Here is a 25015-nt window from a genome sequence, read left to right on the forward strand (position 1 = left end):
ACAGGTATATTTAATCTGAAATCATGTGAACCACTTTTATTTCACACAGAAGGACTCCATTGAACTTATTGTGTGAATTCTGAATGCAATTGATTGCACCTGAACTTATTTATGGATGCCATAGCAAAGTGGGTGAATGCTTATCTAATGAAGACTTTTCAGGTTTTTATTTTTAATTGATTTGTTTTTTCACCCGCCGACATGGGGTCCGTTGCCTGCCTGACCCCGGGGTTTCGGTGGAGGAGTGCCTGCTGGCAGTAGGAGAGGTGGTGGGGTTTGAGAATATTATGTCGGCGTCAAGAATGAATAAAGCGCTGGTAATATTTTTAGTGGAGGTGTCTCTGGTACACAAGCTGGTAGAGGAAGGATTTACAGTAAAAGGTGAATTTGTTCAGGTTTCCCCTCTAGTAACCCCGGTTACGAAAGTTATTATTTCTAATGTGCCTCCGTTTTTAAAAAATGAGCAATTAGAAAAGAATTTAGCTCGTTTTGGTAAACTGGTGTCCCCGATTAAGGGAATCCCGCTGGGGTGCAAAAATAACAGTGTTAGGCACATCATGTTTAGAAGAAGGCAGGCGTTTGTCTTACTAAATGGAATTTTAACGTGGAAATGAATTGTGTAGTTTTTGTCAGTTCGGAGACATGAGGTTTTTACTGTGGAGAACAGGGACACCAGAGGAAAGCCTGCCCGAGAAAGGAGGCTAGAGCGAGACAGGGCAGGATCAGGGCGATGCTGGCGGGGAGGAAGTCGGGGGTGTTGGGGGTGAGCGGGAGGAAGAGTCGGCTCCTGCAGCGCAGCCGCAGAGCGAGTGCTGACCGAGGAGGGGGCGAGGAAACCGGAGCAGAACCACCAACACCACGGCCTCGCACAAAGAGACCCACTGTCACTGACGGGTTCGGAGGATAATACCGCTACTACTGAGAATGATGAAGAATCATTCAAGGTAGTAGCGAAAAAGACACGATTTCAACGGAAGGCTGCAGAGCTGCCGGATGGCAGAGCGCAGCCAGTGCAGAACTCCGAACCCGTGCAGACAGGGAGACCACTGTCTATTAATTACAGTAATAAATGAATCAGAACCCCACAGAGCATCTTACTGGCATTTCAATGTAAAATTATTACACGATGTAAAATTTAAGCAACAATTCAAACTTTTTTGGATAATTTGGAAAAAAGAAAAAGCACAATATAAAGATTTAAGACAGTGGTGGGACATTGGCAAAATACAAATTAAATGTTTTTGTCAACAATATACTATAAATGCAACCAGGCCACTGAACACAGCCGTAAGAGAACTGGAGTCAAAAATCCTCCTCCTAGAGGAAAGTTTAAATTCAGAGTTTAAAGAACAGACCTTGGAGAACCTAAAAGAGCAGAAACTCGCGCTGGGAGCTTGCTGAAGGAAAGAGTGAAGGGGGCGATTGTGCGTTCCAGATTCATGGAGTTGAGAGACATGGATGCTCCCACTAGTTTCTTCTTCAACCTGGAAAGGAAGAGAGCGGACAGTAGACAGCTGTGCTGTATCAGGACTCCTGGTGGGAAAGAACTGCACACCCGGGAGGAAATCAGCAGAGAGGCGGTGCGTTTTTACAAGGAACTTTATAATAAAGAACTGTGCAATATAGAGGACACTGAGCGGCTGCTCCAGGGGTTACCCAGCCTTAGTGAGAAGGAGCAGATTCAGCTGGACGCACCGCTGACCCATCAGGAGATGACCGCCGCTGTCAAGCAGCTCTCCAGCGGATAGGTTCCCGGGATCGATGGACTGCCAGCAGAATTTTATAATAATTTCTGGGATATAATGGGGGAGGATTTGCTCCAGGTTCTGAGAGAGAGCCTCAGCCACAAGGTACTGCCTCTTAGCTGCCATAGGTAAGTGGTTACACTGTTGCCCAAGAAGGGAGACCTTTGCCAGCTTAAGAATTGGAGACCTGTGTCAATTTTTAAATTTTAAAGATTTTATCCAAAACAATGGCTAATAGATTAAAAAGTGTTATTGGAACTGTAATTCATATGGATCAAACATATTGTATACCGTAGGAATGTAGGAATGGTCTCCCTGGATCAAGAGAAGGCTTTCGACAGAGTCGACCACACCTACCTCTTTCATACACTGGAAGCTTTCGGATTCCGTCCTGGTTTTATTTCTTATATTCGGCTTTTATATTCAAATATTTTTAGTATTTTAAAGATCAACAATGGGCTGAGTCAGCCCTTCCCAGTGTGCAGGGGTATAAGGCAGGGCTGTGCCCTGTCTGGTATGCTGTATTCACTGGTTATAGAGCCCCTGCTGCACCTGCTGAGGGTCAGGCTAGCTGGATGGACAGTGCCCTCCTCGCCCTCCACACCCTCTTCTGCCACAGTGAAGGTGTCTGCCTACGCAGACGATGTGACTGTGTTTGTGAGTGGGGATGCAGATGTCCAAGCACTGCAGCAGACTCTAAATGAGTTCCAGAAAGCATCTTCTGCCAGAGTAAACTGGGCAAAATGTGACACCTTCGTGTCAGGCAGCTGGGATGAGGGCACCCCTCCTTTCCTGCCTGAGGGGCTGAAATGGAACAGAACAGGCATTCAAGTGTTGGGGGTGCACCTCGGAACAGAAAACTACATGAAAAAGAACTGGGAGGGTTTGTTGGACAGGGTGAGGGGGCGGCTGCAGAGGTGGAAGGGACTGCTGGCTCAACTGTCCTTCAAGGGCCGGGTGCTTGTTATTAATAATCTGGTGGCCTCTAGCTTGTGGCACAAGCTGGTATGCCTGGACCCACCCCAGGGCCTGGTGAAGGAGATCCAGAGAGTGTTGCTGGAGTTCTTTTGGAGCGGGAGACATAGTTTGAGGCCGGCAGTCCTCTACCTCCCTAGTGATGATGGGGGGCAGGGGCTAGTCAGCATTGCCAGCAGGGTGGCAGCCTTCAGACTGCAGGCAGTTCAGAGACTCCTGTACACTGAGGAGGAGGCTCATTGGAAGAGGCTGGCCTGTTTCCTTCTCAATAGAGTTGGGGGGCTGGGGTTAGGAAAACACCTGTTTTTAATTGAGAACACCAGTTTTAGTAATGCAGGACTTCCTCCTTTTTATCAAAGTATTTTAAAAGCCTGGCAGCTGGTGAGGGTGGAAAGGGATGTGGAGTCCTTGACAGGGCAGGACCTGTTTGAGGAGCCCCTATTTTTTAATCCACTCTTTCCAGTTAAGTTCCTCCAGTCGATGATGCTCTGTGCCAGTTTTTTAAAAGCAGGTGTAACCAGGATGGTCCACCTGTTAAACCTTGAGCTCTCCTGCTGGCTAACTGCCTCCCAGCTAACTGCACAGCTAGGCTGGCACTCAGAGAGGCTTGCAGAAAGACTGATGGGTGAGTTGAGGGGCTGCCTCTCCCCGCGGCTCAAGGCAGTCCTGAGGGAGGAGTTGTCCAGAGGCACAGAGCAGAGACAGCTTTCCTTATTTCCAGGGATGATCGTGTCACCAGCAGTAGGTGAGGAAGGTGAGGGGGGTGGAGAGAATGGAGGGACTTTGCTTAAATTGCAGAATGTGGAGGAAATTATCTTTCACACAATGAGTGGAAAACATGTATACAAATTGTGTGTTAAAGCCATAGAGTATAGTAGGCTAAGGGGTCTGGTAGACTCTAAGTGGCGAGCTTACTTGGCTGTAGAGGAGGGGCACAGGCCGGTGTGGAGGGTGCTGTACAAGCCGCCTCTCGCCAAGAGAGTGGGGGACCTGCAGTGGAAGATTCTACACTGCATTGTGTCCACAGGCAGGTTTCTCCATAGAGTGGACCCCAGCATCAGTGAGCAGTGCGCTTTTTGCTCAGCAGAGGAAACTCTCTTTCATGCCTACAGTGAGTGTGAGAGGCTGCGGCCACTTTTTAATTTACTGCAGGGAATCCTGAATAATTTAGGGGTCGTTTTTAGTAAGGAGCTTTTTATTTTTGGGGTTCTATACAGTTTTAAAATGAAAAACAGGTGTGTTCTTATTAATTTTTTAATTGGACAGGCAAAATTGGCTATTTTAAAGACAAGGAAAAATCAACTCTCTGGTTCTGGACTGACCAGTTTAGTGGTTCAGTTCAGGGTGCTCGTGGTCAGCCAGATCAGAGTAGAGTTTGAGTATTTTAAACTGGTCAGTAACCTGGAGGACTTTCAGGAGAGGTGGTGTGTGGGAGACGCCTTGTGTGCTGTGAGTGAGGAGGGGGAGCTCCAGTTTTTGTTCTAATTTTATTTAATTTTTGTTTTACAGTGTTTTATTTTGGCTTTTATCTGTTTTCAACAAAAAAAAAAAAAAAACACTGTTTAATATTGATTCTTTAATGGTCCTTTTATTTTGTTTAAAATCTGTTTTTAAGGAGAACACCATGTATTTTAGGATTTTTTAAATTTTGCTGAGGCAGTAGGAATCTTAACTTTTGTTGTGTTTTACCTTTATTTGAATTTTAATGGATTTTATTTGGAATATTTAAATAAAGGATCTTAAAAGTCAAAAGTCTCTCTCTCTCTCTCTCTCTCTCTCTCTCTCTCTCTCTCTCTCTCTCTCTCTCTCTATATATATATATATATATATATATATATATATATATATATATATATATTGGGCTATAGAGAAAAAGAAAATAATTGGTGTGATCTTTATTGATTTCTCTAAGGCCTTTGATTTAAGTCATCATAAAATACTTTTTAATAAGTGAATAAATCTTGGAGTTACAGATACTACACAGTTGTGGTTTAAATGATATTTATCAGAGCGTTCCCAAGCTGTTGTCTTTGACAGAAAGAAATCAGATTTTATGCCTGTTTCCTGAGGTGTCCCTCAGGGGTCAATTCTTGGACCTCTTTTATTTTCTATTTTTATTAATGAAATACCTACAGTCTGTGGTTTATTACAGCTCTGATAATGTCCAGGATTTTTGCTTTTATACAGGTATAGATTAAAAGCTGTATGATTATAAAATCCAGGTTTTCCTTTTTGAAATCGGATTTTGGATAAAGAGCGTAAGATAAACACAGGCCACACTAAATTAAGGCACAGAACTTGTTTATGATTTATTTCAGTAATGTATATATGCTTGCACATATGCATTCTCAGGGTTTAAGGAAGTGTGAACTACCAGCATGAACTTTCATACAATGCTAGAGCTTCTGCTCAGGGTCTAACAGCCACGAGCCACAAACACTCTGAGTTGATAAAATACTGAGAATCATCCCATCAACCTAAATTAACTCCTTAATACAGTAATCCGTTGTGTATCAGCCCGTCACATATCTGCCCTCACCTTTTATCCGCCATGATCAAGCTCTTCAGCGGATGAGCGAGTGAGTGAGTGAGTGAGTGACAACCAGAACCAGTGTTGGATACGAAGAGTGAGTAAGCAAGTCCAAACCGCTGACAGCCCGTTGAGTAACCTGAGTTTGTTTATTATTGAACAGAGAAGATTAGTATAGAGATTGTAGAGCACATCAAAGTTTTTGTAAACTTTGTTGTATGTGCTCCGTGCGCTCCTATTGCTGGTAGTGTCACGTGCGCTGTTCAGTGTGTTGATATGTAAAGAAATCCCATTTGCCTGCGGGGCGTATCAAATTCATCCTCTGTCTCAATCCCCTGCCTGTCACTCAGCAACAGATACACAGCAGACAGCTACTCTGTCACACGTATTAATACCCTGCATCCATCTAAGCAAGGGATTTAGGAGAGCTCCCTAATAAATGCTGAATCTCGTTGATCCTCCTGTCAGTCATGGCAGTGACACGGAGAGGTGGGGAAGAGGGTGTGTGGGCTTTCCCCTCTCTGAGTGGCTGAGAGGTGGGCCTTGGGGGATTGCAGACCCTATAAGATAACGCTCTGTTGTTCCCACAGCCTGCCCCTCTAAGACCAAACGAGCCAGCAGGTGAAAACTCTACTACCGGGCCAAGCATGGCAGGGGAAGAACAAGCACTCCGACAAACTAATTAAAAAGAAAAAAGGAATTTATAGTAGCGGGGAAAAACTTGGGCAAAACCCTGAACAATTCACGCAGGTTGAGGGAACGGGTGAGCGTAGGATGGAGACCCGAGCCGTGCTGATAGCGATGAACGGGGTAACGCTGCCGACTGCAACACCTTTATTTTGTAGTTTTATTTCTGTGTTTTATTTTCACAGTTTTTTTCGCCATTTCTCATGAATTATTATTTCAGAGCACATCAGCAGTTGACTGTTTACTGGTATTGGTAACCCTGTGATCCTGTTTACTGTTGGCAGTATTCAGGCCACGGACAACAGCGCCCTCTGCGGGCAAAAATAAATCCAGAAAAAACAAAAGCAAAACTAGGCACCAGTGCGGTGTTTCAAATAAAACCTTCTGTCTCCCGTGTGTCAGTGAATTGCCCACCACCCTTCCACAGACTCGTTAGAATTTGTGTTGCTCAGGCATGTTTTCAGTTGAAGCTGGGTGTGAATCCCAGGTGAAATAAACAATAACTTTATAATATAATAATATTAAGTTAAAGAGTCAGTGAAGAGACTGCATATCTGCCAAGTCTCCTGATATAGAAGGTGAATCTGCCATCTCCCAATGAGACTAAAACAGGAAAACTTTGTTAGATCTTTGGGGAGGTAATTCTGATTTTCTAAAAGTTAGATAAAAAAAAAAAAATATATAAGCACAACTAAAAATAAAAATAAAATCCAATGAGCTTAATGTAAAATTACGTTCAAGTTAAGTTCATAACAACTTTAATCACTTTTATGGTCGTGTATAATGATTGACAATAGCAGAAGCCAATAACATTGTACCTATGTAAGGCAATGGAATACATACAGCCAATCGCAGACAGACAAGGCCGGGATTAATCATAGCAGTTGTTACTCGTTGAGTGGATATATCAGAATCTGATATAGATTAGTGTTGTCAGTGACTGAAAACATCTTACAAGAACTCAAAACAGTGAACAAAAACTTTCAGCTTGAAACAAGTGATACACTGGCTGTTTTTCGTGACCTGGAGAGACCGTACGTTTCAACACAGACGAGTTGTAAAGCCTATCGTTTTTTGAATGATTGGTGAAAAAAAAAGCTCCTAAATTTTTAGATTTGAAATCTTCAAGCATTTACCTGCCTCAAAATGACGTGGATCTTGGAATTACATTCCAGCAAAAAATGGAAGTCAGCAAACTGGTACCAGCTCGCAAAAATGAAATAACTGCAAGGTGCATTGAGTTCACCAAACAACTACTACCCAGTATCAATTACGATTGCCTGAATTGATGGATCTGCTCAGGAAAATGGAACTTTTTAGTCCCAGAGCAGTCGTGTCTAATGAGAAACTAGGGGTGAGTGAACTGCCAATTCAGTTTTTCACAAGTCCAGTTGATGTTATTGAAATACAATGGAGAAGTATTGCTTCCTCTAACATAACAGAGAAGTGCGCTGTGGAAGAACTTTGGCTCAAAGTGAACGAATATACAGATGCAGGTGGAAATCGCTGCTTTAAGGAACTAGCTTTCAGGGCCATAAAGCTGCTTACCCTGTCAATATCTAATGTACATGTGGAGAGAGCTTTCTCTCAAGTGGCTCTTCTCAAGGACGATACCAAAAACCGAATGGGGTTGACAGTGCTTCAAGCATGTTCGTACGGTCAGGATTGACCAGGAATGGATGGACTTCATTATCGTTTAGTCCTCCCCGGAAACTGCTGGCTAATTTTGATTCCAAAAATTGGTGAGACTTTTTTGTGACAAAGTGGGTTATATGTAGCTTAAGTTCTCAAATTGTTGTTTTTGGAGTGGCATGCTGCTTGCCAGTGTTATAAGGACCAGTGCAGTAGGTAAGTGTAAATATTTAATGTATTTCTTTGTTAATTTGTTGATTGCTGTTAGTAGTCGTATTGGCTGTGGCTGTGTAAAAACACTACAGACATCACTTCCCGCTCAACCCAACCCCCTCCCGGTCTGTGATTGGGGATAGTTTTGGAAGGTTTGGGTGTGATTTTAGCTGTGATTGGGCTATAAACTGTCTACCAAATCTGGCAACGCTGGACAGAGAACTACATTTGAACGTTATTTGATCCTCTGGTGTCTCAACGTCTGTTGTATTGTAGGATACAATGTCAGAGTCAAAATAAAACAGCATTGAAATCCTAAAAAATAGTATGGGGCAAATTTGAATAATAGACAAAACATGTGTATATATCAGTAAAAAACGATTGACGTCCAGTTTTTTTTTTTTTTTTTTAAATCCTGTAATTTTTTGGTAAAATTCGTAGTAAACCTTAAACGTGGAACACAAAAAATACATTATGAAAATAATCATGACAAGTTAGTATAAAAATAAAGATAAACGTAATTTAAATGATATATAACGTTTATGTGTTTATTTTATTACTGGCAATTCATATTTGTAAACATTAAAAATGTTAATTTTATTATATCACCCCCCCCATGGAAAATGGATGCGTTTCCACTGTAAAACGTATTTGGTAAACATGACTTAATAGCATTGGATCTCTTTTCAAAAAGTCTTTAATAATTGAACACAATTTGTAATGAAAATACAATCAAGTAAGGTATTCTTACACTTTTACATAAATGTAGAGTCTTGCTAAGGGCATTCTCTAGCACAAGTTACCGAGTGTATCACATTCCAGGGGTATATAAAGGCTGTCTGTCCGTACATGCAACTTCCTGTATTTCCTAATGAAAATGCCACTTAAATTGGGCATGTTTGCTAAATTCTTTTTAACCGTGCCCCTAACTGTCATACAGTAAAATGAACCCTTTTTTCTTTCAGCCTCCCTGTGATAGTGTTACATACACCTCCGTGGCATTTCAGAGGAAGAATCAAAGCCAAGGAGCTCCTGGAACACTGGTCAACGAAGAGTCGAGCAATCCCGCCACCCCTGTGTATGCAGCTATTAGAAACCCCCCAACTCCCATGAAACCAGATCCATGCTGTACCTTCCCAGCTCATTGCTGCAGCTTATCTAAAGCCTTACTGCCGGCAAACAAAAGAGAGAAAGAATAACCTAGCTAAGCATTCCTTGTTTACTGTATTGCTTTAATTGGGTGGTGCACTTGCAATGTGTTTGAATTGAATAGTTATGTTTTGTTAGCTTTGTCTATTTTCTCTCGGGATGTACTGTATTTGCATTTAAAGTGAGACCAGACACCTTGTTATCTTGTTAACAAACCTGTTACTTCACTGTTCTTCCTTCTCTGCTGGTCTTACCACCGTAAATCTTACAGTTTTACTATGCTTTTTTCTTGGTTATACCATGCGCGTACCATAGTTTACCCTGGTTTTCCATGTTTTTTAATACGATTTATTATACCTCTCTGGGCTGTACTTATGCTTTGACTATTCCTTATTGCACTTTGCATTTATTTTACATGCAGAACTTTTCTAAGGGAAATGCCAGCATTAATGTATTTTAACCAATATTTATTGAATGTGCTGTCACCAGTAGTCATGGAGTAGTGTTAGCTAAGATTTCTGTGGATTTATTTTACTTGAAGTTTTCATGTAAATTAGTTGAAAGGACTACTTAATAATTATTATTATTATTAATTTTTGTGGTGTTGTTATCATCATTTGTTGCTTGTTTTTTTATTTGTTTATTTTTTGATTACTGATGATATAAGCTATAACTAGTATGATCATTACAGTACTAAACCATTTATACATTATTCATTGTTAATTGTCATAAGCAGTCGAAGGGGTGGTTTTTGTAGGGGAAGGTTTTCTAAAACGGGATACTCGGGTAAAACGGGTCACCAGTGTTTCACTCCAGCAAACTGCTTCCATCTGCCGGCAGCGTGTGGAAATGATACAGCCCCCATGTGACCATTCCCTCATGGCGGCCTGCTTGTAAAACACGTTGTGTGTAAATGAGTTGAGTTTGTTTGATTTTTGCAGGGTCTACTATAAAAAGATAGGTCTGCAAATGTAGTGTCTGTGTCTATAAATAGTGAGAGAATATGATAAAAACTATTTAGGGATTACAAACAAGTTAATAAATAGTGCTAGAGTGGTGTTTGGGCTTAGGTTTACACAGTTGCGTAGCAGCATCTGTTGGAACACGACAGCTTGGGAATGGATTCAAACGGGATATAGGTATACTGTTTTACTCACATGCAGTGGTGCAGCAAAAGCCGATGCAGCAGGTGCAACTGCACAGGGGCCCACACACTGAGAGGGTCCCAGAGAGGTTTTGAAAAAAATTAACAGTGGTAATACCCTTCACATTTGTATCATTGTAGCTACCGATGCGTGTGCTGGTATGAACAGTGACAACGACCAATTCACTTGTGAACTGCTTGTAGATTAAGCCTAGAATGGCCTTTAGGCTTCAGCATACTTTTATTCATATTTTGTCACTTTTTGGTGTATCCCACTTTACCAACATAGTGTGGGTAAAATGGGAAGTTGCAAGGGTTTAAATTTTTTATTTTTTTTGCCCACTTAATACTTCAATTTTGCAATTTTCTGATGGTAGTACAACACCCTTTTGAGTTTTGTGAGCAATTGCAAAGTGATTGGTGTTCTAGGCTGACCTACAGAAATGTTCAATCCTTAAGTATCCTGTCTTACCCAACCTTCCCCTGTAACTGGCATCTTTAGAGACAGGTTTGCTAACTAGAATATTTTGAAGGAATAATACAAGCTAAATAAGAGTGAACAACTTTGCTGTTTTCTTTTGAGTTGACATAGGGAAATCGGAATTGGGTATTTAAATTTCCATGTTTTTTAGTAAACACTTTTACGGGCTGTTCAAATGATCTAAACATGGCCGGATATAAAGACCACCACTGTTTAAATATTCAATCCTGACATTTTACTTACTTCAAATACAAAGATACACTGAAAAGACTTACACACGCATGCTTTTACAGGTTTTGGTTATGTAAAATTCGCTAATTTTAATTAAACAATGGTGATGTTAAGTAAGATTCCTCAGAGGGAACATGTGCCTCTCCTCTCTGTCTCTTTCTCTTCTCTGACAGATCTCAAATGTTTCTCCTAAAACCACCACTTGAGAAACAAGACATGTTTCAATTGAGACATTTCTCAATCTTGAGCTGTAAAAGATTTATACATTTGAGCTGCTCTAACAATAATAATAATAATAATCTTTTTTTATATAGTGCCTTTCACAGTGGACCACCATCACAAAGCGCTTTACAGACACAAGAGACATTTTTACCAGCTATTGAGTTTATTTTCCACAATATATCTTAATGTTCATATCCACAAAACAATAAAACTGTCCTGTAGCTTTTCATCTTGAAGTGCCTCATTTCAGATAAGAAAACAAAACTGCATAATGCATTTGTCAAAATTGTTTAATTTCTTTTCTCCAGTGATGGTTTTACAAGAAACTTTTAAGACTTCTCTCGGATTATTTAAAAGGAAAGTAGATTCTCAAGCATGTTTCAATGCAGTGAAAGAGACAGAGATGAGCGGTACATCATCCCTCTGGGTGTCCGCTGTTTAGATCCTTGAATAGACCCCAGTATCATAAAAGTGGTTCCTGATGGATCCGGTGTAAGACGAGGAGGTCCGGGATTACACAGCAGTGTCATGTGTACAAGTGCAAACTGTCCTAACCGTCTCATAGTTTTCATTTCAATGTTTACAAAATAAATGTGATAAGTGGCCACACCTGAGAGCAGTGTCTGGGAAGTAATATTTAGTGTAAACATCTTATACCACCACTTCATGCGCTATTGAATTTTATCCATGGTCATTTTCATAACACACCCCTACAGTCAATTGTAACTGGCAGTGGATTTAAAGTGTCAACAGACACCTTGTTATCTTGTTAACAAACCTGTTACTTCACTGTTCTTCCTTCTCTGCTGGTCTTACCACCGTAAATCTTGCAGTTTTACCATGCTTTTTTCTTGGTTATACCATGAGCGTACCATAGTTTACCCTGGTTTTCCATGTTTTTTAATACGATTTACTTTACCTCCATGCGCGTACTATCGTTGATAGTCAGGCCACGGTCAGCTGCAGCTTAAAATAAATCATTGAACGGAGATTGCATTAATAAAACTGAGCACCTGTGCGATGTCTCAAGTACACTTTTCTGTTGCCCAACACCCTTCCCCACTGGCTTTAACACTAGAACCGCCAAGGCAGTCATTTTGACGGTTTTTACTTATCAATGTAAATTACTCTGCGTGTGTTATAGACACCGGACGCAAGGCAGGACTACACCCTGGACAGGACTCCCCGGGCGGTGACGTGCGGGACTATTCAGCCCTGCTAAACCTATATAATTGCTGTAATAAAAATTGAAAAATCAACATACCTCCTTGGTTGTTAAATGGACATACAGTCAGCACTCGCATATCCGACCCTATAAAATTTTTACTTCAGTTACAGTTAAACTAATACAGTACATATTTTTTAATCTGTTACGTATTATAGCGGTATGTAAAATTTCCCGTTAACGACCTAACAGCAAAATTAAATCTAAATGTTATCCATGCACAGAACTGCGTAAAATGTAAAAGGCAATGCAATTTAGCAAAACCAAAAGATAAAAAAAACCAAGAACACAGTTTTCAGAATTAACAGTATCCAAAGTCAGTATTCAAAATTGCAGAACACAGTGCTCCATGAGGCCCTGATGTAAAACGCTACTGACGTGTATCTTTGTAACGGTTACCCGAGTGTTGACTGTATATTGTTCTCTGGTTATTGTTCTAATCGCCACGCTACAGAAGCAGTCACCGGTGTCCAGTTGCCAGATTGTAAATGCACATGACAAGCTGATAGAGTTACATGTGTGTGGATTGTGTGAATATGGGGGCTACTTTGAAGTGTATTTTCCTGAATGCACATTTAATTTACACAGTGGCATTTAGTTATTTTCTTTGTTATTTTGTATAAACAATTATTTTCTTTTTACAATTTTGTATGTACATACTGTATACCAATTTACAGCTGTTCACAACACATTTTCTTTTCAAATGCTCATTTTATTATAGTAAGTTATTATAGTAAAAGTCATTTGTTAGATGCGGTAATGTAAATTTCTTCATTTTTACAATTTTGCATGTGCATATAACAGTTTACATCTGTTTACACTTTTCTTTTGAAATGTTTGTTTAACATAGTTTCATTTTTTGAAGTTATGCGTTATATGTGCTAATTTTGAAAATAAAGCCTTTTATGTTTACCGTTTTTTTTTCTTTTAAATAGTAGTGTTTCTGCTGTGCAAATGTATGATGTAAATGAATACATCTTTCGAGTTGTATCTGAAAGTTTGCTGTTTAAAATGTACCCATCAAAAAGACTGCTGCTGGCGGTTCTAGGTAGTAACATACACCCGGCGGTTCAAGTGTTAAAGGTAAATCGAAACTGAGTGGAGAAAGTGCATTTAGTTATAATGACTAGAGATTTGGGAACTCATTGCCCTTTTCTATTACCGATGCTGCGCTGATCAATATTTAAGTCAAGATTAGAGTTGTATAGTTCAACCTTTTTAACCTGATTTACAAACGTAATTGTTTTATCGATTTTATTTGCTCATTTCTGTGTTCATTCTTATTTCTTGTTTTCTTCAATTGTTTTATTTAGATTTGATTATTATTATTATATACTGTTATTACCACTTGTTTATACTGCATACTTTTGTTCTGTATTAACCGAAATGTAAAGCGCTTTGAGATACTATGGTATGAAAGGTGATACATAAATAAAATAAGTTTACGTTATATAACATATGTTCTTATGTTCTTATAAAATAAGTTGAAATTGACCCTAGTGGATACTTGAAGCGCTGCACGGAAACCAGGACCAGAGGACACATGTTTTCACTATGCTTCAATGCTATGGAAAACTTTTATAAAGGCTATCGCACGATTCAAGTGTGTGAAAATTATTGAAAACATAATTGTGTACTCTGTATTAAAATGCCATGACAATGTTTTGTCCCAATGCTCCAAACCTTTAAATAACAGTGAAATAGAAAGTAAAATGATAACAAGGATGTTGAACCCAGACTCCTTTGTGCAAACACCACCAGCCACAATGTTTACAGGATCACGTCAGCTCTAGACACAGTCGACAATATAAATGAGCTGTGCACTCCGTCAAACACATCATCTTGAAGAGAAGGAAGCAATCTGCACTTTCTACAGGTAAGAGCGCTCGCATCTCTCCATCTCTCTGTTCACTTCATTCTTTGATTGCTGTGGCGCTACAATAGTGATGCTTCAGTGCTATATTTCGAGATGAAGTAATTAAAAAGGAAAACCAGAATGCTTGGTGTGGCAAAGTGCCCGCCCCTGTGTGTATTTTGTGTATGTGTGTTAATGTTGGTGTATAGTCATTGGTACACGGGATATAAACGGGTCTGTGTAACATGAGTGTTTAAAATGTGTATTTGTATTTAGGCACGAGGACTGCACAGCACTTCACGTGCAAGTAAAAAGTAATAATATGTGAGCACGAGGAATTGCACTTTATTAATTCACGTGCAGTTGTACCGCGACTCCAATTGAATGATTGATTAGCAATCGAGTCTCGGTACAGCTGCATAAAAGCAGCATGTTTCACTCACTCGGTGTTGTGTGTTCGGTGAGTGGGGAACGGGATTGGAGACGGGGGTAATAAGAATAATGAGGATAATAAGTAAAATGGAAGCTCACCGTGTTTGTCTGTGTAGTCCGTTTTGTGTGTCTCTTTTGTTTTGGCGAATGTGCCGTGTTCTGTGTTTTTGTTTGTTACAACCTTTTTATTTACTGTTCTGTTAATTCATTAAATGCTGAGCGAGACCATTCGCTCAGCTCCACCCAACTCCACCTCTCTGTCGTTTATTTCCTGGTTCTGGCCTGTCGTCCCCCACTCCAGCCGTCTTTGTGACACTTGGGTATGTATTTAACAATGTAGAGTACAAATCAAAGGATAGGATGTTATGACGGGGTTGTCCAATGCCCTGGTGAGACCACGCTTAAGAGTACTGTGTGCAATTCTGGTCACTACTAGCGACGTGCTTTTGGTACATTCTTTATGAATGTTTAAATACTAGGTGTCAGTGTTCAAATCATAACTACATACACATGCACTCTTTATATTACCTTATGATGTCTACTGACAGCACTGGTTAGTACTTTCTAAACAAAGAAACCGTAAATAAGCAAATAACGATTTGACATCGCAAAGACTTAACTACAAAGAAGTAAAAAAAACAAACATGTACGCACCAGAGTGTATACTGAAATTAGTGCCGTCACTCGGTTCATTTTTGGGCATTAGTTGATTATTTTTGGGCATTAGTAGATTAACCGGTAGATTGCCATGCATATTTAATAAAGGTAACAATCTTATAGCTGCCGTCCTGCATAGTAATACTATAAAATCAATAGAACTATATATATATATATATATATATATATATATATATATATATATATATATATATATATATATATATATATATATAAGCCTAATGGGTAATTTTTAGAAGCACTTGTATAATTATTTTTTCATTTTAGTAAATGCCTCTCTTTGTATTTGTGCCGCACTACTGAGATGTACCTCTGCTGGCCCTGTGAGCACAACGTGAATAAAATAAACAAAGCCTACATATATATAAAAACACAAAACCCATCCCATATCCTATGCTGTTGACAAATTACATAGATATCAAGGACATTTTTTTTTTTTTAAACTTGCTAGAACTCTGCAATAAGCTATTCTTTGGTTGATAGATAACAGCAAGGGTGAGGGACATGGGAGAGGGGAGCTTGAAAACAAGATGCTCAAATGAAGAGAAGGATGGCATAGAGAGTTGAGGCGGCAAGCACAGAGTAGCAATAACAGCAGTGCCTTCTCCTCTACCAGTGAGGCGTGGTTTGTCAAAGAGCGAATAGCCATTTGGGGTGGATGCATGTAGCGAGTGCTTATTTACAGAGTGCCTGGTTCCTGCTAGACAGAAGATAAGGATTAGTATTAGTTATGATTTCCATTACATGAGAGCAGATGTTTAACCATGCTGATTTGAACTCTGCTCTTGCCAAGATAAGCACCAACTAAGACGCAGCTTTGCAGTAAACTAATGTGATCCATCTGCATCTCATTCCATTTGCGTTTTCAATCTGATGATGTAGATATCCTCCTTTCTGGTGTTGATTGCTGAAGTGTAATGCCTGCTCCAGGGATCAGCTCATTTTGCCTCCCCAGCGCATCAGCACACACAATGGCTGCGATCCTGGCTCTGGGGATCAACCTCAGTGCGGTCTCCCCAGTGCATCAGCATGACAACCGTCTGGATTGAGCTATGTAGGGTACATCTCTGGGGTTTTCAAGTGGTCACCTTCAATCCTTGGTGTTTCGTTGACTAGCCCACGACACCTCAAGAGGGCTCAACAGTGATTCTGGCATCCCAGCATCACCTCCCTCCATCCCCCACTCAGCTCAGCCCAGCTTACTTACCTGTACATCAGCATTGCTTTCTTTCTATTGTGCTTGATATCCCCATACAGAATCTTTCCATCTAAACCACAGCCAGTTGCTGCTCCTTTCTGCTGCTTCAGATAAGTTCTTCACTGTGCGACGCAACTCTTGGCCACTGAACCGGACATCTCTGAGAAACCGGGTTGTAGAGTGTGCCACAAATCCTCGACAACCCACCTCCACTGGGTAAACTCCATCCTTGCTGTTCCGCTTCAGCAGCTAGTTGAGCATACCAAAGTTTCTTCCTCTCATACGCCTCATCCACAGCATCCTCCCATGGCATTGTTAACTCTACCAGATGTGCAAGGCGTGCTGATCCAGACCACAAGATAATGTCTGGTCGAAAGTTACTGGTGGCAATCTCAGGTGGAAAAATAAGCCGTTGACCAACATCTGCCAGCATCTTCTAGTCTGTAGCAGCTTCCAGTTGTCCTGGGCGAGGTTTGGTTTTAACACCTTATCTTCCAATGCTAAGGCCAAACATCGCAACACCTGGTCATGGTGCCAAGTGAACCGTCCTTGGCTAAGACCCACCTTGCATCCTGTCAAAATGTGCCTTTAATGTTGCAGCTGATGAACACAAAGGACATGAGGGATCCTCACCCACCCAGAGGTATAGGTTCTGTGGTGATGGGAGAACATCATATGCTGATCTGATGAGGAAACTGATCCTGCTCTGTTCCATTGTCCATAGGTCTTGCCAGCCAATCTTGCGTTGTTCCACACTCTCCCATCTCATCCATTCTCCCTGCTTGGCCTGGGAAATGGCCTTTACACACCTGATCCTCTCCTCCTGCTTTTGCACCTCATTGACTACCAGCTTCCTCCGTTGAGCTGGGGTTGCCTTGTGCCATGTAGGAGGAGCTGAAGTGAGACTAAAACCTCCTTTTCCATGCTGAACTTGCCCCATAATATCTCCGATTCGAAGGGCAGCCTTAGCATCTTCCACAGCTTTCTTTGCCGTCTTTCCTTACAAGGTCATTGAAAAGCAGAGATTTGTTAGTCTGAGAACGGTAATTTAGGAAGGAAAATTTAGTTTGTAGCAGGCAGTACAGGGGGAGATGCAGTTATTAGTGGTATCTGAAGCAAGTACTTACCAGTGTTCATTCTAGGAGAGGAGAAAGAGTGAGCACGCTTTGTCCAGGGGATCCAGACATTGGGTGTCAAGGTGGGGATGAGACCTCTGGTAGCCATAGGAGTCTTTGCTCCACCTGTCCTCGCTTGGACACCCACAGCTCAGACTGTGGCCCTTAGAACAGGTGGCGTACTAAGACACTGATTGCCAATTTATACGATCCTGTAGGCCTGGAGCATCTACTTAACACAAAACTTTCATCAACCTCACAATTCAGCACACCCCAACACAGTTTGGGTCAATGTGTCTGTCGCTGCCTGGTCTGGGTACGTCACCACAAAGCCGTCCTGCCACAGTCCCATAGTGGTGTGAACCAATACACACAGCTGATAATCATCCATAAGTATTACTCACGCAATTGTGCTTAATGAAAAATACTAAATTAAAATAAACCTTCTTTTCAATCTTCGACTTCTAGTGGAAATGTTTTTCATTGAGTTTAAGTGGCTAACCATGGTAAACTTTAGACATGACTACTTATTTTTTGGATCTCCCCAGGCTGTGCAGTGATTTGATGCTTCTGGTTTCTCTTTTCCTCTTCCAGGAGCCTGTCATCATGTTTCCAACAGCGGCCTCATTTGTGGTTTGCATTGCCCTGGCTCTCAGCAGGGTTGCAGGTAGGCTATTTAAATGATGCGACAACCTGTCCAGTGTATTACCGAGTTTAAAATGGGGTGAAATTTTTTTGACCACTGAACCATGTGATGAATCTCCTAGTGGCTGGTGAATTAATAGTGCTGACATCAGCATATGGTAAGACGTTTGTTATTGAACCATAAGGTTTGCGGTTTGTATCCTGCCCTTGCCTTTTCATTCAATTTAACGGGCTGAGATGCCAATTCATTACAGTGTGTTAGTGGATTTGTTGTCACTGTTCAATACAAGCTATCTCTTTTGGGATAGTCAGTAAGGCCAGTCTTCCTGCGGGGTCCATGTGTTACTATTCCATCAAAGTTGCTGTTTCATTGTGTGTTGATGCTTAAACATGCAGAGCTAAATTAAACTGCAAGACATTTTTGGGCTGCAGAAAGCTAAATTCTCCAGCTGCCGCTTCAGGATAACACAATCGTGTTTGTTTAAATCCCTTTTACTCTTCCACTTGTTATGTGTGAATCTGTTATCCATGATTTCCCCATAGTTGGCATGAAGAACAATATGTTTCCTTGGTTGAGGACAGTTTAATTCTCCAACTAGAAGTACAGGGTTTTGTTTCAAAGCAGAGCAAAAAAGAATAAATGCTATTCTCGCCTGAAAGTAGATGACATTTTAAAATACATTTTGAGCTTCATTAATTATATATATAAAAAAAAAAACTAGGTTGGCGTTCATTAATTTTAGTGTTAGTATTTCTTCTCCAATATGGTATGTTATTAAAGCTGTATTAAAATAACTGCTCTGCATATTTCTTACAAAAAGAAATTCCACAAGCACTGGTTCTATTCATTTTAACTGCCATTTGCTGCCAGGCATGTAAAAGAGATCTAGTACAGAATAAAGTAGAAACCTGGAGTCAGACTGACTGGGAAACACACTAGTGAAAGGAAACAAACTGGTTAAGAGCAGCTCCTGTCGCCGCTACACAAACACTCGCTCTGTGCATTGCTGACTGTGGTGTTTTGTACTTCACAGCTCAGGGTGACGAGAAGGAAGAAGTGGTGAAGAGGGAAGCGTCAATGTGTGATGGTTCCTGTCTGAAGGGTTGGAGCAGTTTCAAAAACAAGTGCTACCAGTATGTAAAGGACAAGAAGACATGGGCTGATGCTGAGGTATGATCATGTCTATCATTCATAAACCCAGGAGGACCTCTTCCAGTTTCATTGGCCCCTGATCATGGTGTTGGCCAAAGGGCAGGCATGATCAACACCATGCTTCAATTTGTCACAAATTACTAGCACTGAGAATTTAATTAGGCATGGCAAGGTGGGAAATGCAGAGTTATGGGTTTAAAATAACTGCAAAGATGACCCTGTATTGAACTTATATAATATTATTGCTTTAAACAACTGTGCCCACCAATGACTGTCTCTGAGGTCGATGAGCACCCCTTCCTGGTTATACCCGAAATAATAGAACATCTGGTTCATAAAGCTTCAGGAGACACAAAGGGTGGAAAAACACTTCTCAACACACACATGGTGAAGCTGGTAGTCCCGTTATCATGGCGAATACTCAGATTAGACGAGCTTTTTCCTGGATACCCAATACAAGGGTATTAATCCAAAATGGTTCTAGGTAACTGCTCCTCGTAAATATGAGACTATCAAAGCCAAACAGTTGCTGCAGGATCTTTAGATGAAATCTAGATGTTTCATTTATATAGTATTTAATTCAGAAATATAAAGCAGCACTTGAAAGAGCTTTGCTTGCAGAAGGGTCATTAAATGAAATAGGCTGTCTGATGTGCCCAGTGTATTAATGACATGCTGCTTCACAGTGCTCCCAGTCTGCCTAGTCCAAGCTGTCTCTCATTGCTCCCTCCAGTTGTACTGCCGCAGTCTCGGAGGAAACCTCGCCTCTATACACAGTGTCGAAGACAACCAGGCCATCCAGAACCTGATCAGAAATAATGACGCCTCAAATGGTTATACCTGGATCGGGGGTTCTGACTGCTTCAAGGTAGAGTTACCTCTTTTTATATGGCTTCCCTTACCAAAAAGAAATCCACTTTGTTGAATGTGTTGTGGATTACCTCTGTCGTGTTGTGGGTCTGTGTATGAGTGTGTGAACGGAGGTTTGTTATTTTTGTATTCGGTCACCAGTAGGGGAACAATGCCTGGTGTGTTCACTTCCTACACCCTGCAACACAGCACTATAAAATTCTACTTTTCTCATTGTGCTGATTGAAAGAAATACATTGAATACTTGAATCAATGAACATCTATAAACAGTACTGGGAACTTGTGGCATTGAGCCCGCCCCTGTGCATATTTTTGTATTATATGTTGTATAATATGGGTTACGAGCATGAGTGTTTAAAATGCTTATTTGTATTTAGGTACGAGGATTGCACAGCACTTCACGGGCAGGTAAAATGTAATAATATGTGAGCATGGGGAATTGCACTTTATTAATTCACGTGCAGTTGTACCGAGACTCCAATTGAATGATTGATTAGCAATTGAGTCTCTGTACAGCTCCATAACAGCAGCATGTTGTCACTCACTCTGGGTTGTGTGCTAGGAAAATGGAGAATGGGTGAGAGACTAATATTTACAATTGCTACATGTGCTTAAGAGGGCCAGAACACTACTTGTGTGTTTAATGTTCGTCCACTGTCTTGTTTAGTGTTGTCAGTTTGGTTTACCTTTCTATTTTTGGCCGCAAGTGCCGTGTCCTGTTTTGGTGTAGTGTTTTCTGTTCAAACCTTTTATTTCTGTTTAAATAAACGCAGAGCAGTGCATTCATCATATCAGAAGTCGTCTCTGTATTATTTCCTTGTTCTGACGTCGCCACTCTACTGTCCTTGTGACGCAACTATACAGAACAAAATGCACATTTCAGTGTGGATGCACGCAGCCACATGTTGTCTTCTCAAATTAATAAAATATGGATCTTTTGGGGGATTTTATTTCTAATCCAAAAGTATTCAGGGGTTATGCATTTGCAAAATCAAACCAAAAAAAAGGAACATGTAAATTGAAATAAATCCAAAATGAACAGATGGAAAATATCCCATCTTAGTAAGGCATTTTTAATTCTGCCATTTTGTCAAAGGTTTCAGAGAATGACAAGATGGTAAAGTGTCGGAGGAGATCATCTAGCCTTGCTTACTTTCTCCCAGGACACTGATGAAGAAAGGAAAACATTCACAAGACATGAATAGTAATGAATACTACTGCTAGATCTCTGATCTACAAATATTTTGGTTTTCTCAACAAAGCAAATGTTTGGCACCAAGGAAGTCGTTATAATCTTAACGATTTGATATATTGAACCTGAACCAATACTAAGTGCAGTACAGAAACCAGGGTAGATGGATACAGTTGAAATGAAATGAAGACAGACTTAGGACAGGGGGTAGGAGACACTTCTACACACAAGGAGTGTTGAGGGTATGGGATGGGTTATCTAGCCATGTTGATGCTGAATCATTGGGATCCTTTCACTTGAGAAAGTTTTGAGATCATTCTACCACCAGAAACCAGATGAGAGCTGATGGGCAGAATGGCCTCCTCTCATTCATACATTTCTTACGGTCTTATTAGATCAACAATTTGTTTTCTACCTTTCACCTCTACAGGAGGGGTCATGGTATTGGACCGATGGATCTAAATGGGACTACAACAATTGGAACAAGGGAGAACCAAATAATTATGGAATCGAAAATTGTCTGCAATTTAACTTTCCAGGTAATATATCTTTTTAATGGTTTATCAGCATTTCAAACATGTGTTTCTTCACAACACTTGAGACTTACAACAAAGAATTGTGTTAGAACCTTTTGTTAGAAAGTTTCTTTGACTTGTCTCATATATAGGACCCACAATGAAAGACCGTTCTAAATTCTTCTTTAGAACAACCCAAGGGTATTGAAAGTGGTTCTTTGATACATGTGGCCCAATTCAGCAAATCAGAAGTTTATACACACATCCATTAATCAAAAAGGTGCAGGGCACGATTTATTCCAAACAAGTACACTTCTGAAGCTCCACATCTTTTCTTTAGTTTAAAAACACCATGCCATCAGGTAAAATCAGTGATCAAGACAATATATCTTCATCAACATATGAGATAGTGTTAGAGCAAGCTTCTCTTAAATAGACCATTAATTGGCCTCCATTAGATACAGATGAGCAAACACATTATTTCAGACAAAGGAATTTTAAATCAGACTGCCTTGTTACATCGTTTCAAAGGCAGGTCAACATTGTCTTCACAACATATTAGATATGTATATAAAAAGATTGTTATACACTTCGTAAATCTCTTGATTTTCATAACACTTTAGAAATGAACGAGAGCTGTATCTTTATCAGATCGACATCACAAAAATAATAAACAGACATAATCAACATGATAAATTGATAGATATTAACACTAAATATCAACTCGTTACACAGTCAACAACATCACATCATAAACAAGACCTGAGAGAAAATGGCAGGTGTTAATCTTAATATTTCTCAGTATATAAATAAATAACCACCAGAACCGTCCCCATTTATATTACAATACAAGCAACAATTATACTAGAATCTATACATGAAATTATTTCGCATACATTCTACATTTTACATAACCTGCAAGAGCATTATATTTACAAAGAGGTCAATCATTTTAGTCAAATGAGAGGAATTTAACAGAAAACTAAGTACCAATAGCTATATATTTAAGAGATTATTTAAGAGCAGTATTATCGCTTTCTTTCAAGAAATGTGCAGCCACCGGACTTTGTAAATCTTTTCTATGGATGCTAGTCCTGTGTTCCCTAATACTAATTTTTGTAGTTTTTCCCAAATATCCTAGGCCACATGGGCATTTGATCATATATAACATTTTGTGTGTTACATGTTATACCCTTTATAACATTTTTTTTTTTTTACCAGACATAAGGAAGTACATTTATGTGAAAATTACATTGGGCATGATCACAATTATAATTCCCATCTGGAATTCCATCAAGAAATGTTCTATGAACAGTAGAGGGTAGATTTGAATGTCTCAAATTTAGAAAGTCTGCTGCAAACAAAACAAGGGGGCTCTTTGAAGACCTTATGAAGCAAAGGATCTGAATCAATAATATACCAATGCTTCTTAATATTCCTAAAGTGGTGTCCCAGATTTGAGTCCTTTGTTATATATTGTAGAGATTGTTCTTTGACTTTGTTTTTTCTCTTAATATTACTTTCTGAATGTGTGTCGGTACTAAGTCGCAACACCTGAAAATGTTCTAAAAGGAACAGAACAAAGTCTGTGGTTTAAAACTCACAGGACACTTACTCAGAACAAGAGTTTAGCAGATCATACCACAAGTAACCATTTTCTGGGTGGTGTTTTACAATTAAATATGATGACATACTCTTTAGGAAACATGCATTTGCACTGGTTCTTAAAGCCACGTTTAAGAAAAATAAAATACATCTTTACATTTACAGGTGACAAACTGAATATTCAGTCATCTATTTAGTTACAGTAAACTAACCATATTTTATATTCCAGTCTTTATTCCGTAAAATATTTTATATATATAGTATGACTTAGCTGGTCATTTGTATGGATATTAAATGTTACACAGCTCAGACTTAAATTGTTAAAGTATTTATTCTTGTTTATGATCTACTTGAAAATAAGTTTCGTGTATCCTTGTGGGAAGATAATTTAACTTGTTAAAAAAAACAAGTTTTGTCACGTTACTACTATGTGTTTTGAAGTATATTATAGCACTCAAGGACATTCTCCATAGAATCACATAGTTCTTTAACCACCTCACAGAACATCTTTTTACAAGAGGGCAGAGCTTAGATTGCTCTTAAGATGTGAAACTGAGCAACATTAGTTCTCATTTTAAGTGTGTAAAATACAACTTACTGTATGGTGTCTTATCTCTTGCTGGTTCTGTGTCTTGCATAATGGTACTGTAGTGATGTTTATTCTACAAAAAGATCATACTGTTTGATATACATTACAATACCTGAACTATACTATCCCCGAGATCATGCTTTGTGCGACAGTGTCTGAATTGTTTTTTCTCATTTCTTTCAGTTCCTGGAGGTTGGAATGACGTGGCCTGTAATAATTTGTTTCCATCTGTCTGTGTGTCTAAAGAGTCACGTGCATAAATCTCTGAAACAGAATGTCAACTTTTTGACAGTTCTGATTGTTAAATAAAATTATGCAGCATTCATACTGTTTGTTTATTATTTGTTATTGTTTATCATTTCACATGAAACACACATATTTAGAACATACTCTGCATATATATATATACATATAGAAACAGATTTTTCAATATTATACGTGCTATTAAATTGCTTCCTTCTGTCCATTCATGCCCCTGTCTGAGTATTGTGATATCTGATCATGTACCCCTAGTCTTGGAGCTTCTTTCCCCTCGAAGGTAACATCCAGTGCTTGTGGCACTTTAACACCCTGCTGCTCTCGGACCAAAACTTTTCTACAGACACCCCCCACTGTAGATCCAGATTCTATGGTCAGTTTAGAGGAACCTCTAACATTAGGAGAAATAACTCCAGCAATTAGGTCTATGCAGAGCAGTAAGTCACATGGCCTAGATGGGTACCCCATAGAGTTTCCAAACTGTCTCCACTTCTGAATTCTATGTTTTCAGGCTGTCTGGCACGTGCAACTGTCACCAACGCTACAGGAACCGTTACTATTTACACATTACTATTAAAGAAAAAATACCTGCTCTTCCTATTTCCATCCTAAATGCGAAATGTCAAAATTGTTGCCAAGGCCCTCGCCCATCGCCGCAGACCCTCTCCCTCTGGTG

The 25015-nt window shown here is 39.9% G+C and overlaps 2 protein-coding genes across 2 annotated transcripts in view; one reads left to right on the forward strand and one right to left on the reverse strand.

Moving 5' to 3' along the window:
- Positions 1–14013: 14013 nt before the first annotated feature.
- Positions 14014–24406, forward strand: LOC121314285 (lectin-like). The gene is made up of 6 exons (XM_041247361.1): positions 14014–14110; positions 18107–18179; positions 19192–19328; positions 20044–20178; positions 21803–21911; positions 24265–24406. The coding sequence occupies exons 2-6, from the start codon at positions 18119–18121 to the stop codon at positions 24339–24341; spliced, it is 519 nt and encodes a 172-aa protein (XP_041103295.1). The 5' UTR covers positions 14014–14110; positions 18107–18118; the 3' UTR covers positions 24342–24406.
- A 432-nt stretch (positions 24407–24838) lies between these two features.
- Positions 24839–25015, reverse strand: part of LOC121313792 (lectin-like) — an 11022-nt gene continuing 10845 nt past the window's right edge. Inside the window, exon 7 of the mRNA XM_041246585.1 lies at positions 24839–24868. Within this exon, the coding sequence (XP_041102519.1) occupies positions 24839–24868 (30 nt within the window). The remainder of the gene's footprint in view (positions 24869–25015) is intronic.

Source organism: Polyodon spathula, chromosome 4 (assembly GCF_017654505.1).
Source record: "Polyodon spathula isolate WHYD16114869_AA chromosome 4, ASM1765450v1, whole genome shotgun sequence".
Taxonomy (NCBI): Eukaryota; Metazoa; Chordata; class Actinopteri; order Acipenseriformes; family Polyodontidae; genus Polyodon; species Polyodon spathula.